The sequence below is a fragment of the Phragmites australis genome, chromosome 4, assembly GCF_958298935.1.
Source record: "Phragmites australis chromosome 4, lpPhrAust1.1, whole genome shotgun sequence".
NCBI lineage: Eukaryota > Viridiplantae > Streptophyta > Magnoliopsida > Poales > Poaceae > Phragmites > Phragmites australis.
This window is the reverse complement of record NC_084924.1, coordinates 6,408,487-6,421,219: the sequence shown is the minus strand read 5'-3', so window position 1 is coordinate 6,421,219 and position 12,733 is coordinate 6,408,487. Positions and strand designations below refer to the sequence as shown.

Below are 12,733 nucleotides of genomic sequence, written 5' to 3'. Positions count from 1 at the left end.
TCTGTAGCATCGGCACCTCCTTCTCCAGTAGTGGTGGTGGTACCGTGCGGCCAGCCCAACCCAACGACGCAGATTCGGCGTCCTTCGGACGTCAGGCGACCAGCCCCCCCAGCCGGCCACGCATCAGACCAAGATGGCACGGCGACGGTGGCACGCAGGCCTCCTGGCGCGATACCTGGTCCTCTCGGTGTGCAGATCTGGCAGTCCACCTCCGACATGCGGTCGCGTCACCTGCCCCAAGGCGATGATGGGCACATCTCATCTCCATTTTGGTGACCGGCCGTGGAGGCGGTTCTTCACACGACGACAGCCTGCAACGACCCTCCTCCATGCTAGCTTCACGACCTCAACCAGTTATGTCCCTTCGGGGCACACGGTCCTAAGTCGACATCCCCGACGGCTGCATCCTTTGGCGGCCAACCTCGTGCCATGGATCGATCCGGTGGTATCCGGTTGACGCGCCCACATCGACAACCGGCGGCAGCTCTCCTTCGGTGGCGTCCACCTCTCTAGCTAGGGATGGCAATGGGCATATTTTACCCATGTGCTCGTGGGTAAAAACCCTAACGGACGCGGGTTTGGGTTACATTTTTTATTCGTGGGTATGGGTGCGGGTTTAAAGTGGAACCCAATGGGTACAGAGAGATGAGTTTGAAATCGGCATACCCGTGCCTGCTTCGCTTGTGTACCCACTCCAAACATCTATGATCAAAGCAAATTGAATTAAGTTACTAACTCACTCTTAATTAGGATGTGGAGGCGATCTCAAATCATATATATTCATAGGGCATAGTTATAGCTGTTCTGAAAGTGTTTTTGCTTAGATTGCAAGGGCAAATCCTTTATATTTGAACTTTTTAGCTTCTCTTATTCTATTTGCCATTGCCCTAAGTACCTAATGAGTGGCAAAACCAAGCTGACAGCAATTTCAAGGGAAACATTTGTGATTGTGGCAAGAAAATTTGCAAAATGGAGAACATCAGATGTGGGCGTGTTAGCCTATCAGGGCCAGTAATTGTAGAAAACAGAAAAAGGTTGGTAATGTTGTCATAGCGCTGAGCTGAATGTATTTATTCGCGGGCATACGGGCATGCCCATTCATATGTGATACCTGCGGTTGGCGGGCACGTGTTTCAATTTTTACCCATGGTGGGTAATAGGTGCGGGCGCGAGTTTGAGAATTAGCTCGCGGGTACGGGTTTGTATAACTTCTACCGGTGGGTATTGTACCTGTTGCCATCCCTATCTCCAACGGAGATCGCCGGCTGACCGTGTTCCTCTCGAGGCGCACAAGCGTTGGTGTCACCGACGCAAACAGGCCAATGACAACCCTATCCATGGTGGCGCTCTTTGGGGAGCATGGTGCTCGGCCCTCGGTCGACGATGGTGAAGGGCGGGCGTCTGGCGAGTGCGCCTTCACCCGACGATGACTCTCACCGACTGGTGCCCAGCGGTCATGGCGACGACCCAACCTAAAGGCAGCGGCTTTAGGGCGTCTGGGCGGTTGGGAGGCGACCACCCTAATCCTACCGCGCCCCCTGTTTTATACGCCGCCGATGGCCACATGGGTTGGGCCAACGACCTAGTGGGTCGTACCGGCTGAAGAACCTATATGGCCCATTTGGGTTGGCCCAAGCTTGCATTTTTCAAAAAAACCCCTTGGGTTTAACATAATTATGTGATGGTTATTAATATAATATCAATTATATTGTACTCTTTGTATTTAAGCCCCTGAGTACTTAAAAATTATAGCGCAGACAAAATGAAATTATTACAATCTCGTATTTTTTTCTATGTACGCCTCCAGCTTTAAATAAATTGTGTTGTGCTTTATTACCTCATGTAAATATACATTTTAGACTCTCAGGTCCTGAGGAATTGCATTATAATGTGTATTTTCTGCAATTACTATGTATTACCTCAGTAATATGCAATATTTCAATATAATTGCAGTTTTGTCCTTGAACTTATATTTTCAATTATTCTTTAATTCATTTTTTTATTTGAACATTCGTTTAAATAATTTGCAGAAATTTATGCAAAATTTCGGTGATTACCTTTTCATAGAATATTGGCAAAACACAAGGTAGTAGAGCCTATAACATTGACTGCGACTGTAGTGTCGTCCACCTTAATTAGATGGAGTCCATGTTATAGCAGCGAGTTGCTCGCTTACTACCGCGAGGTCTACACCTTATGGTGATTACCTTCAACGTGTTTCCCAATATTTTACAAGTACATAGTCTATATATTTGGTAGTGAATACATGTTATCTACTTTCTTAGAAGTGGAGTCTAATACAATAGCAACAAAAATTTTACCTGTCATGAGGATTTACACCAATAATTATTCAATACTCATATTAATTTTTATTTTCTCATGATTACAACACTTGATACTTAATTTACTCTCATAGTAAACTAATTATATTTATGGTATTTCACGTAGGATATGGCTCATATAGCCAACAAAGATTCTCGGGAACTCTCATTAGATGAGAGCAATTATCTCACTGGCAATGGATATCGATATCTCTATGACATCTCGAGGTATTATTCCAGCAATAGAAGAACCTCTATCGAATGCCCCCAAGATACCTGCTACAACCAAATATGGAGCCTTATATTATTTAAGGCACCACATTCATTCGGGTCTTAAAAATGAGTTTCTCATGGAAGAAGATTCAATGGCTCTTTGGGTACCCTTTAAAGAGCGTTATGGTCAGCAAAAAACTATGATTCTGCCCAAAGCACTTCACGAATGGTCTCTCATTTATTTTCAGAATTTCAAATCCGTGACATACTATAATTCAACTGTTCATAAGATTTGCTCCAAGCTGCGATTATGTGATCAAACCGTCTCAGGCGTGAACATGACCGAGAAGAATTTATCTACTTTCTTACTAGCAAATAGGGTATTGCAACAACAATAATGTACCCAAGGGTACAACATGTATTCTGAATTGATTTATACACTAGTTCAGGCAGAAAAACATGATAAACTTCTAATGAAGAATCATCAACAGTGCCTAACAGGTGTTGCACCACTGCCTGAAGTGCATTCAAATATTCATAATACAGACAAATTTGGTGGTCATAAAAAGCACTAAAAGAAGTTCAAAGGAAAGTGAAAGCGTAATGAGAATATGCATCTGTGGATCAACAAGGGTAAAGGCAAGTTCAAGAAACAAAACCACAATGACAATTCTCAAGTTTGTCAAAGGTGTGGTTGTATGAATCATCATATCAAGAAATGTTGAACTCCTAAATATTTGGTGGATTTATACCTGAAATCTGTTGGAAAAGGAAAACAAATTCAAGGGGACAAGTTTGAAGCTCACTTCAACATACAACATGGCGTCAATATGGAAGCAAGTTGTTCTCAAGATGTTTCTCAAGAGCATAACAACAACATGATCCAGCAGAAGCATGACGACTTCCTAGATGCAGACGATATGCTTGTGGAATATAATTCTTAAGACATGTATGGAGACATGAATTAGCTTCTGCACAAATCCCCAAAGAATGTTATCAGCCACTTTATGTACTACTATATGTTGTAATTTTTATTTTGTTATTATGAAAAATAGTGTGTCACATATTGATACTAATAATATTGATGTATATTCTATATATGAGTTCACTTTGATTTACTCTATATAGATTTTATAGAAAACAATTAGATGGAGGAAATATATTTAGTGGACAGTTATACCACTAATACAAACTCAATGGAGACAAAATATTTCTATACTCTTAAAAAGAGGCAAGAAAATATTAAAGACAATCGCTGAACGCGATACATTGATTGTCGGTTACGGCAGAGCCACAAGCATTCTCCCAATGAGTATTCAAATTAGTAATCGAGGATACACTCATTCTATACATAACATGTTAAATTATAAAGATATTCGTCAAAATGGTTTCCGTTGGAAACTCATAATGACAACAATGGTGAATATCTCTTTATCACCAACAATAACGGAAATGGCAAGAAAATGCTTGACAAAATTCCTTCATTTTTAACTGAATTGTATCATACATACATCAATCTCATACCACATGTTGCATTCAAGATAATTTTTTAGAACCTTTATAAATTCAAGATTTGGCATGATTGCCTTGGTCTTCCTAATTTAAAATGATAAGAAAAATTATCAGCAATTATATTGGTTACAATATCAAATGTTGCAAAATTCTAAAATTTCTCATATTTTGTGTGCACTGTATGTGCCACAGAGAAATTATTTTTTGTTGGGGAAATGATATCTCCCCACGGACGAGTGCCACGAACGAATGATGTTTTTCATTCTCAATGTATCGACTCTCTACTGTCAATACAATTCGACTCGCAACAATGTCAACGATGTAAAGGGCCTTCAAATTATGTTGAGCACATGCTATACGAATAATAATGGGTTGTGATACCTCTAAATGTATCATTTGTGATACTACAAGCTACTTTATGTATCTGAACAACATTAAGGTAGCTTTTGATTGTCGCAGTACATACTGGAGAGACTAACAAAACAAGAAGGCTCTAGGTCTAAGGCTTGTTCCCTTGCATTGTATAATTATTTGTCTCATGCTTGAACCATCACTTGGTCATGTGCCCTTGATCGCGATCGACGGCTGGGATTACCATGCCTTGTGCGTGTTGGAAGCTTTTGTGCGTCACTTGGTCCTGTAAGCTGGTTTGAAGCTGAAATGCAAAGTCAGTCAGCTGTGCATAATGGCACAATGCCAATGGGCGGCAGACAATGTTACAGGTGGTAGACGGGGGGCTATTATAACAAAGAAGGGATTAAGTAATTGATATCCAAATCCAGTTTTTAGGGAACCAACAATATTTTGTTATTTCACTTCTAAGAAAACTATGGAAATCACAAACGAATTGGATTTGTTGGTTTTACGCCCGACGGTAGCTGGTGCCTCATACTGACAGCAATAATTCCCTCATGATGTATTCGGCCCCAACGGTGGCAGATGCCTCAAACTAATTGCAATAGTTCTCTCTGTGATGCCTCAAACTGACTGCAATACTTCTCTCGTGATGTATTCGGCCCCGACGGTCGTAGATACCTCAAACTGACTGCAATAACTAGGACGGAAGGCGCGCTTCGCTACGCCTGTCCAAATTAGTGTTCTGAACATTATAGGATTTGATAATGGATTAACAGTTAAGAGTAAATAAATATGATAGCATAGATAGAAATTTATAACTTTAGTGCATTAGGAGTTTAAGAACAACATCTGAGCATGCAACATGATTTCATCATCAAATATTGGTGAAACCTACAAAGAGGATGATACACTACAATAGTCTCACCATAGGGTTATAGACAGTACACATGTTATATTGTACAATGGGCTTCGTCCAAATTGAAGGTTATGCTTGACCGTGTCATAACGTCGAATGTAGTCAGCCATCCTCGGAGAGTGGGAGCTTGGTCTATTGATGAAAGCATTTGGTCCGAGTTGTAAATAGCTAAGTGACCCACCTGTGTAGAATAAAACAGTTATACTGCGAGGTGTTATATGTATGTGCATCAGCGAATATTGTACATTACTGATAAGAGCTCTCATCCCTCATCGGAAGTTTTTTTTTTAAGTACAGGTGGGCCACACCCCTACTGATTATCATATATTAAAGAGAAAAAAAAGTTTGAAGTACAGAGGAGAGAACCAAAGAAAAGGAAAAGCAAATTAGGAAAAGGAAAAAGAGCAGAGAGCCCAAATTAGTCTAAATCTTGCAGCCATTGAGTTATTGCTCGCAGATAACGTGAATTTTCCCTATGGATAACCATGGCAAATTCAAATTTGAAATTTTCTTTTGCAGTCTTCAATTGTTGGCACAATTTGATTGAAGATTAAGTTGTTTCTCATGCTCCATATGCTCCAGCTGAGCAGAATGACGACTTCCATGAAAAAAAGGAACCGCTAGTTTAGTTTTTATTTTCTCTAGAATCTGGAAGGGAGGGAGCTGTTTTGGAATTTGGAGTCTCACAATATGCCAGCATTCTTTCGCAAAGATGCATTGCAAGAAGAGATGTTCTAAAGATTCTTCCTCTTATCGATCACACAAAACACAGTGATATGACGGCAAATCCATATTTTTTCTTTTTAGAAATTCTCTTGTGCTTAGTCTGTCCTTCAGAAGTAACCAGAAGAAAATTTTGTGTTTCATCTAACAACAAGATTTCCATAGCCATTTATAGGAAAGATGTATGGGTATCTAGCCTATGATTAAACAATATGCTTTGACATCCCTCCTAGAAACTCCCAAACATTTCCCCACATTCTAATGCCCTAGTGCCTGAAACTGATAGCCTCCTCATGTCAAAGCATATGCTCAAGACCAAGCCACAAATTAACATGAAAAATTAATCAAGAAGTCAGTGTATCAAGTTTAGAGGGGCACAACCAAAGCAATCAAAATTTCAGATCTGACAGTACGGAAAATTTAATATGAAGTTCGTTCAAAAATCAAAATGATAAAGCCCAGGTTATAGTATGCAGGGTACATTATGGGGTAGAGCTTTTAATTCTATAAATAAAAACATCTTGACCCTCTGCAACATACTGGTCTCATCTCTTAGCTTGCTAAAGCAATGGGCAAATTTGCAACAGTTAATGCACTGGCATGAGCTTGGTTAATCTTATACATATATAAATCATAAGTTATCATCAAGCAACACGTGAGATAGGAAGCAAACATATGCAACCTGTTAGGAGACCACTACGGAGATAAGCATACATGTATATTACACGATTAGTTGCCAGTAGAAACAAAAGATGCTAAGTACAGTAGAACTACTACATAATTTGCTCAACTCGCAACAAAATTAATCAGTATATCTTAATGAAGCATCTAAACACAATTTTACCATAGCAATTAAGTGTACTTTAATACTATTAAATAAGATGAGTAAAATGGTGTGAGGAAATGGACTTTAAAACATGATGAATCGTAAGATCAATCATTCAATCACCACACTGTTAATACTTCAATGAGACATATTGTGATTTTTTTTTAGAAATCAGATTGAGGAGAAGAAGGAAAGGACCAAGGGTACGGGGAATCTTACCAAAATAGTCACTAGGGTTTTCGATTCGTTGATTCCTTTGTTGATTTGGTATATCACAAGAAGCAAACAATGTTTAAGAAATTAAGAATCGCAAGGAACATTTGTGTTCCGATCATCTTATTGTTTCCTGGTGTAGCAACACATTAAGAAGCATGGAAGAAATTAAGGTAAAAAAAAATGAATCAAAGAAAGGGTAAGGGAAAGATCTTGCTGATGTTGATGGGGAGGACAGCCACGCCGTGGCCGGGGTGGTGAAGCAGCAGGTGCACGGGCGTGGGCGATGGCCTGCGGCTTCTCGTTGCCCTCCCTGCCATTGATGGAACTATCATCCTTTCCTTTACTTGGGTGCCCACGTCGGACACCCGTGACACGCGTGGGTCTTGTGGATCCGTTTGGCGGTTGCCTGGATGATCACGTACTTGAGCCAGCGGTGGTGCATCATCGATCGGAGGAGAGGAAGGCACTGGAGTGGTCGTGGACCCCACACCTAGCGAAGACGGAGGAGTGGGCATGTTTGTGGATACCTTCCTGTTCATCAAAGGAGGGCGACCTTGTCGGGGATTTGCCAGTCGCTAGAGCCCATCGCCGCCCTCCAGCGCCATCGTGGTGCCACCACCGGTGTCGCCGCCCCTGCCCCCATCGCCTTCCTCCTCTCCGCTTCCATCTTTGTCGGTATCAGCCAGACCAGATCTACCCTCACTCGAGCCAGATTCAGCCGATGCCGTCTCATTTTGCTAGTCGCCGTAGCCCACCGCCACCCTCCACTGCTAGTGCTGACACCGCCCCATCGCCTTCCTCCTCTTTGTCTCCCTCTTGATCCTGTCCTGAGCAACAAATTCTACGCCTCCCTCTGGTGGTGGTCGAGGGGCTCGCGGGCGCTCGGGCTTGGAGAGACAAAGAGGGGTGGGGGATTGAGAGAGACGGCTCGGACCATAAGAGTGGCTTGCTAATGTCGGATCACTTGGAGGGGTTGGGGAAGGCGGAGGGGAGAGAGGAGGCCGATGGAGGAGGCAAACGGAGCGAGAGCGCAAGAGGAACATGGAGGAAGGAGGCAGCGGGGATTTTTGGATCAATGACTGGAGTTTGCGGAGGGGAGACAATGGATCTCTCTGGATACATGCAGGGTGAGAGCTGACACCGGGACTGAGAGCCATTTATTATTGTAGGCTCCTGTGGAGCTACAATTGTCCGATGGTCTGAGAGTTTCCGGATCCTAGCCTTTAAAATATAAGATATATATATATTCCCTCGTGATTCATGCCCCGATGAAATTCGATGGGCCCAATAAACCATTGGTCTACGGGCTTAAGACCCACGTAACCGGCCCACACCGTGGATCAAACCAAATTGATGACGTAATAAAACTGGAATTTTTTCCCTGAACGCATAGCGAATTTCCTGGGGCCTGTCTTCCTCTTGGAAACCCTAGTCCCCAAATCGAGGCATCGAACCCAGCCCGGAGCCGCGGAATCCGCCCACGCATCGGCTGGCATGGCGATCGCTCGAACCGGCGTGTACGTCGACGACTACCTGGAATGTAAGATTTTCGCGCTTCCGTTTCGCGGATTATCGAATTTGTTACCCCTTTCGGTTGTTCGGCCTTACTGGTTTGTTTTTGGAATCATGCAGACTCGAGCACCCTGGCCGGAGACCTGCAGAGGATCCTCTCCACAATGCGCGAGCTTGACGACAGGGCTCACGGTGATGATTTTGCCCCCGTTTGTTTAGAAAAAATATCTGTTCGGCCGCAGTTTTGCATTTCTTCTGTTTGTTTAATATGTAGACAGTTGTTTAGTGTTTGTTCATACTACGCTGCAGTTCCATGAATTGTAGACGACATGTAAGAACTGATTGCTGCTTGGTGCCATGATATGTGGATGATTATTTGCCGATGTTTGTAATTCATCATCATGCTGTTTTGTGGTGCAGGCATTATGGGTCAGACGAAAGAGCAGATAAAGTATCTCCTGGGAGTGTCGCCCCATGGGTATGACAGGTCAAACATGGATGACGATGAGGTGGCCACGGAAAGGATGAAGAAGGATATTGAAGTTAGCCAGGACAATGCACTGAGTCTCTGCACCGAGAAAGTGTTGCTAGCACGCCAAGCTTATGATCTGGTCCTGCTTCCTTCCTGTCATTTCCTTGTAGTTCTGTAGCTTAAGGATCTTTTTATGTTAAACGTTTAACTAGTGCCATGGTATATTTATTTCATGTTTGGTAGTTACCTTAGTTGCTGTTTGATTCCCCCAATCAGCTCCAACATTTTGTACGAAACTCCATAATTAGCGCATGAGTAGCATTTGTACTGATCAAAACAAGTTCCTGGGTTAAGTGTTTGTAGTCACTGAAATGCTCAAGTTGTTACAATTAGAAGTTAAACAAATTTTAAAGTGAGTACTAGGTACTAACAGAAAACTGCAACAAAACAACCGACAAGATGAAATTAAATTTAAATATGAAGAGCCTGTTATGGTTCATGCTATCCAATATCTAAGATTAAATGTTCAGAAGCCTAACAGTAGTTAAAAAAATATAATTCTTGTATACAAATGACAATGCCAACTCATCTATCACCCACGCCAAAGTAAAGCAATTTGTAGAAACCGAACCAATCTAGAAATGAAGTCCACTTTTGATCGGGGCCACTTTCTTTGTGTGGATATCTAATTGTAAGTACATTGGGTATTATTGTACAGATAGAAAGCCATATCAAACGCCTTGATGAAGACTTGGGCCAGTTTGCAGAAGATTTAAAGCACGGTATAAGCAATCGTGGCAGCTTTTACACATTATTGCGGGATGCCATCCTTGGTTCTTCATCAAACAAGTTATTGATTTCTCTCTCTCACTTGCAGAAGGGAAGATACCTCCAGATGAACCACCAGTCCTTCCTCATATTCCAATGGTTAGCAGGGATGACAAAAGAAGGCTTGGTTTTAGTACACCTCAAGCATCAAAGAAATTCAGAGAGAGGGAATGGGACAGGGAAAGGGGTATGGATTTTGATTTAATGCCCCCTCCAGGTAGCAGCAAGAAAGCAGGTACATCTATGGATGTGGATCAAACAATTGATCCAAATGAACCGACATACTGTATATGCCACCAGGTCAGTTTTGAAAATAATATATGTGTTTATATTTTCCTGGAGCTTATATTTGCATCTTATCTACATTAAACACTTTTTTCACAAATGTTCGCTGAATAAGATTCCTATTTGTTATTTTTCAGGTTTCGTATGGTGATATGATTGCTTGTGATAATGAGAATGTAAGTCGTTTTGGTGCCATATAACCATGACACTTCTGAGTTATTATAGGACCTTTGGCACTTGTGCTCTAAATTATAGATTTCTTTACATTTTTTACTCTTGTCAGGTCTCAGAAGTGATTATTGTTATGATTTGAATACTTTTTTGTTTCCTTATCGAGCAACAGAATGTAACGTTCAATATATTTTGTTGCGTCTGGACTGAATTATCTTATGTTTGTGGTTTTTTCTACTTGTTGCCATCCAGACTAAGGATTTTGTGTTCATTGCTTTACTCTCATGGCTAGGATATAATATTGGACTGCCTCTTGCTTGTATATTCTAGAACATATAGCAATTGTGATATATTGTAGAATTTGTTAATTACAAATTATTCTTGCAGTATTTCGTCTGTTCCGGCCCCCAAGCCTGTTCAATTGCTTTCCCAGATACGTAGTTCATCTTGTATCATTGAGTTATCATGACCGGTATATGACGTTTTCTAAACTGCTGTTGTACACTTCCCAGAAAGAAACAGACAAACAAATCATTTTTTTTTTGTAAACAAGATAAAGGCACCTGCAGGGTATAACAGAAATCAAAATTTTCCAAACTTTTTTGTCAACAAATTATGGTCACATATGAACATGCATGATGTTACTCTCCGCGACCATTGTTATTAAAGAAACACTAAGCAGATTTTTGGCGATAAAATGTTACGGTTAAAACCCTATACAGTAGCTTATCGCACTGTCACATTAGAAATACCAAAGCTTGTTATGTGATGTTATGATGTAAATTTGCTTTATCGTGTGAAAGCTATCTATATTTGCTAATTGTTAAACACTCAGCAGGTTTTTAGCGACTAAATATTATGGTTCGAACCCTATACAGTATTGTGTCTCACTATCACATTAGAAACACCAGAGCTTGTTATTGTAAGCTGCCGAGGGCGTCAATCCTGAGGGGGGGGGGTGTAATACCCTGTCCCATTAGTGTTTCTGGTTTCGGCCTGTGTGGCCCAAGTATTCCGGTTTGGTGGGTTTAGTACCACCTTGATAGTTTAGATAAGTTGGGGCCAACTTATAAGCTTTCGCACTCGAAACATAGTACCTCCGGGTTAACTCTTTTGCACGAAGTGAGGACGAAAATGTAAGAGAGGTGCTATGCGTATGTGGGCCCGGCTGTAAGCGAATTTTGGAGGCGGAGTGTTACAATTATGTTATTATGATATACATTTGCTTTCTTGCGTGAAAACTATCTATCTTGCTAAGTGCTAACTATTTTATGTTCACTCAACAGTGTGAAGGAGGCGAATGGTTCCATTACTCATGTGTGGGTCTGACACCAGAAACGAGATTCAAGGGGAAATGGTTTTGCCCGACATGCAGGAACCTTCAATGAGAGGTGCTCCAAAGTTGGTAAGATGCATACTAGTAATAATTGTTGAATTCAGGAAATCTATAAAACAAACCCTTATTACAATTCATGTTCCTATATAGGAGTACAACACAAATTTTAAGAACCCTGTTTCTTTAGTACACTCTTACCTCTTTAGAAAAGAAATTTCCTGTAATCTGATAATTAATTGTTCAAGTTAATTCCAGAATCCAGTTCTTCACATTTTATCCATTTCTGTTTGCATATATTGTGTGGGGACTATCGCAGCACTGAAAGGACATTTCTCTCTATGTAGGAGAAATATGCAAAATAGAAAAGAAAAAAAGAAAAAACATGCAGCAGACAAGGCCATCTACAACTTAAAGCCAGAATTAAACTTGATTAGAGAACTTTCCTTTTTTAACAAATCACAATTATGAGCTAGCATGAATGTTATATCGTCCATTGCGATTGCAGCTAGATCCCTGTACTATATTACTATAATTTCCCTTAAAAGTTATTAGGGAAACATTCTGCAAGATTTCTTTTCCAATCCAACTAATATATCACAATTGGAAGTCAATAGAGAAGAAATCAATCGTCCTGTAATTTGTATGAACCATCAAGCCATGTGATGCTAATGTGATTATCTCAGTTTTTAACTTAGGAAAGTTATCTTTCTTTCTTAACCAGTATATGCTTGCTCAACAGCATCAAGGACATGAAGGGTTCTTTTATGCATGTGTAGGTCAGGCACCTGCAATGAGATTAGATTCAAGGGGGGGATGGTTTTTGCCCAACATGAAGGATCTTCAATGTGAGGCTGCCCCAAGTTGGTAGGGTGCACAAAACTCGTCACAACTTTGGATTCCTAGGGGGTTGTTGCTTAACAGTGAATTTAATACTAGAAATGCTCATCCATTTCTTCTGGTAATATATATACATGGCGGTAGCAGGGATGATGTTCCTTGTTCGGAATCTCTTCTGGCCAGACTGAGAAATGCTTGTAGTTGTGAA

At 41.0% G+C, this 12,733-nt stretch overlaps 1 protein-coding gene and 1 long non-coding RNA gene across 3 annotated transcripts; one reads left to right on the top strand and one right to left on the bottom strand.

Annotated features, from left to right (window-relative positions):
- Window positions 1-4,422: 4,422 nt before the first annotated feature.
- LOC133914122 (uncharacterized) lies at window positions 4,423-8,235 on the bottom strand. The gene is made up of 3 exons (XR_009909171.1): window positions 7,088-8,235; window positions 5,329-5,500; window positions 4,423-4,701 (listed from the first exon to the last, which is right to left on the bottom strand). It is a non-coding gene; the product is annotated as an uncharacterized LOC133914122 (long non-coding RNA).
- Window positions 8,236-8,442: 207 nt separating this feature from the next.
- Window positions 8,443-12,696, top strand: LOC133915455 (PHD finger protein ING2-like). Of its 2 annotated transcripts, none has more exons than XM_062358614.1 (8): window positions 8,443-8,624; window positions 8,717-8,788; window positions 9,017-9,207; window positions 9,787-9,850; window positions 9,946-10,196; window positions 10,319-10,357; window positions 11,639-11,757; window positions 12,470-12,696. In XM_062358614.1, the coding sequence occupies exons 1-7, from the start codon at window positions 8,579-8,581 to the stop codon at window positions 11,738-11,740; spliced, it is 765 nt and encodes a 254-aa protein (XP_062214598.1). In that variant the 5' UTR covers window positions 8,443-8,578; the 3' UTR covers window positions 11,741-11,757; window positions 12,470-12,696. The 2 variants fall into 2 exon arrangements, with proteins under 2 accessions (XP_062214598.1, XP_062214597.1); XM_062358613.1 differs by having other exon boundaries at window positions 8,445-8,624; window positions 12,465-12,696.
- Window positions 12,697-12,733: the final 37 nt, after the last annotated feature.

Bases quoted from the DNA above. Each gene is read 5' to 3' on its own strand.
- LOC133915455 (XM_062358614.1), top strand. From the start codon at position 8,579: ATGGCGATCGCTCGAACCGGCGTGTACGTCGACGACTACCTGGAAT. The intron at 9,208-9,786 runs GTCCTGCTTCCT...ATTATTGTACAG, and splicing joins CACGCCAAGCTTATGATCTG to ATAGAAAGCCATATCAAACG. The intron at 9,851-9,945 runs GTATAAGCAATC...TCTCACTTGCAG, and splicing joins TGCAGAAGATTTAAAGCACG to AAGGGAAGATACCTCCAGAT.